The sequence below is a fragment of the Mandrillus leucophaeus genome, unplaced genomic scaffold (genome assembly GCF_000951045.1).
Source record: "Mandrillus leucophaeus isolate KB7577 unplaced genomic scaffold, Mleu.le_1.0 Scaffold339, whole genome shotgun sequence".
In the NCBI taxonomy this organism is placed as follows: Eukaryota; Metazoa; Chordata; class Mammalia; order Primates; family Cercopithecidae; genus Mandrillus; species Mandrillus leucophaeus.
Genome location: NW_012103576.1, coordinates 2,909,304 through 2,911,080, shown reverse-complemented (window position 1 = coordinate 2,911,080; position 1,777 = coordinate 2,909,304). Strand labels below are relative to the sequence as shown.

The following is a 1,777-nucleotide window of genomic DNA, read 5'->3' as shown; positions in this document are numbered from 1 at the left end:
GTTGACCAGGCTGGTCTCGAACTCCTGACCTCAGGTGATCCACCCGCCTTGGCCTCCCAAAGTGCTGGGATTACAGGCGTGAGCCATGGTGCCCAGCCCAGACTTGATTTCTTTAAGGGCAGGGCCTGTTGCTTACTGTTTGCACCCCTAGTGCCTGGCCTAGTGCATGGTACGTAGTAAACACTTGGTAAATGTTGGTGGAACTGAAATGTGGTTTTCTTTTCTAGGAGGGCTTCCTTATGAACTGACTGAAGGGGACATCATCTGTGTGTTCTCACAGTAAGTCCCCTTTCATTTCCTGCCTCCTGCGTCGACAGAGTACTTTTTTCTGTAATGCATTTTGTGGCATCACAAAAACCACTTATTTTCACTCTAGGCTGAATGGCATCCCTGCATGGGGAGGGCTGGAGCTTCTGCTCTAGTCTAGATCAGTCCCAGGACATGGTTCTAGAATATTCTCCTGTGGGAGATCCAAGAGGTTTGTTAATTTGGGAGGCCATCTTGGGGATTCTAGTCTATTTCTGTTGTTTTTCACTGAGGTTTGTTCAGCCTGGGCCTAGACTGGAACAGATTGGAACCCTCAGGAAGGTTCCATATTGGTACGCCTCCTTGGGTTCTTGCAAACTAGGGGTAACCCATGGTCACAGGGCCCTTCTGGTCCTTATCTGTGTGGCATCATACGACTGGGCAAACCACAGAGGAATTGGGATGAAAAACAGAAAGAAGGTTGTAGTTTGCTTTCTTTGATTCTCAATGAATGTAAGGTTAGTGAGCAAAGCCAATCTCTACCTGGAGGCTGAGAATCACAGCCTGACGAGGAACAAGAATGAACAGGAGATCTGTATATTCTTCATTCTGCTGAGGTGTTGGCAGCAGCATTTGGTGGGAGAGGGTGTTGGTGGCTCATACTGGTAGTAGCAGCTAGTAGGAGAGGGGCTGGGCAGCTGGCCTGCAACCCCAGAGGTAAACAGCACAGTTAGTCCACAGGGCCAGAGGACCTTGGCACAGGTGCAAAGGACCACTGTGTTTGGGTTTTGTAGGCCTTCGGAGCATAGTACGGTTTCAGAGAAGTTGGACAGCATGTACAGGTAGCAGACCATGGCAAAAGGGGCTGGCCAAGCAAACACAGGTAGCATACACTGGCAGAGGGATTGCTATGGCAGGATGGTAGGGCCATCCATGGACAGAGGGCCCTGGCTGAGTGGTTGGGCCACTTATGGGGCAGCAAGCCATGGGAAAGGAATTGGGCAATACCCGTGAGAAGAATGCTGTGATAGAGAACCTGGGCAACCCACACGAGTGGAGGGCCCTGGCAGGGACAAAGATTGCTTCCTTCAACTTGTGGATGTTGCAAGGTTCACAGCAGGTGCAGCCTATAATTTCTACCCCTTTGTGGTACTTCTACTCAGCCTTCCATCTTGGAGCTGTTTAGTTCTACTTGCATTGAGTGATGATCAGCTAGCATGTGTGCTTGTTTGTTTATTCTAATTCTCTATTCTCTATTCTGGTTACACACGTTGCTCTCCATGAAGATTGCCGCTGATAACAGTGCCTTTCAAAAAACTGCTTTGTTGGCTGGGCGTGGTGGCTCACGCCTGTAATCCTAGCACTTTGGGAGGCTGAGGTGGGCGGATCACCTGAGGTCAGGAGTTTGAGACCAGCATGGCCAACATGGGGAAACCCTATCTCTACTAAAAATACAAAAATTAGCCAGGCATGGTGGTGCGCGCCTGTAATCCCAGCTACTTGGGAAGTTAAGGCAGGAGAATTGCTTGAA

The 1,777-nt window shown here is 49.7% G+C and overlaps 1 protein-coding gene across 1 annotated transcript in view; it reads left to right on the top strand.

Annotated features, from left to right (window-relative positions):
- Nucleotides 1–1,777, top strand: part of RBMX2 (RNA binding motif protein, X-linked 2) — a 20,574-nt gene that overhangs the window by 1,720 nt on the left and 17,077 nt on the right. Inside the window, exon 3 of the mRNA XM_011988829.1 lies at nt 228–279. Within this exon, the coding sequence (XP_011844219.1) occupies nt 228–279 (52 nt within the window). The remainder of the gene's footprint in view (nt 1–227; nt 280–1,777) is intronic.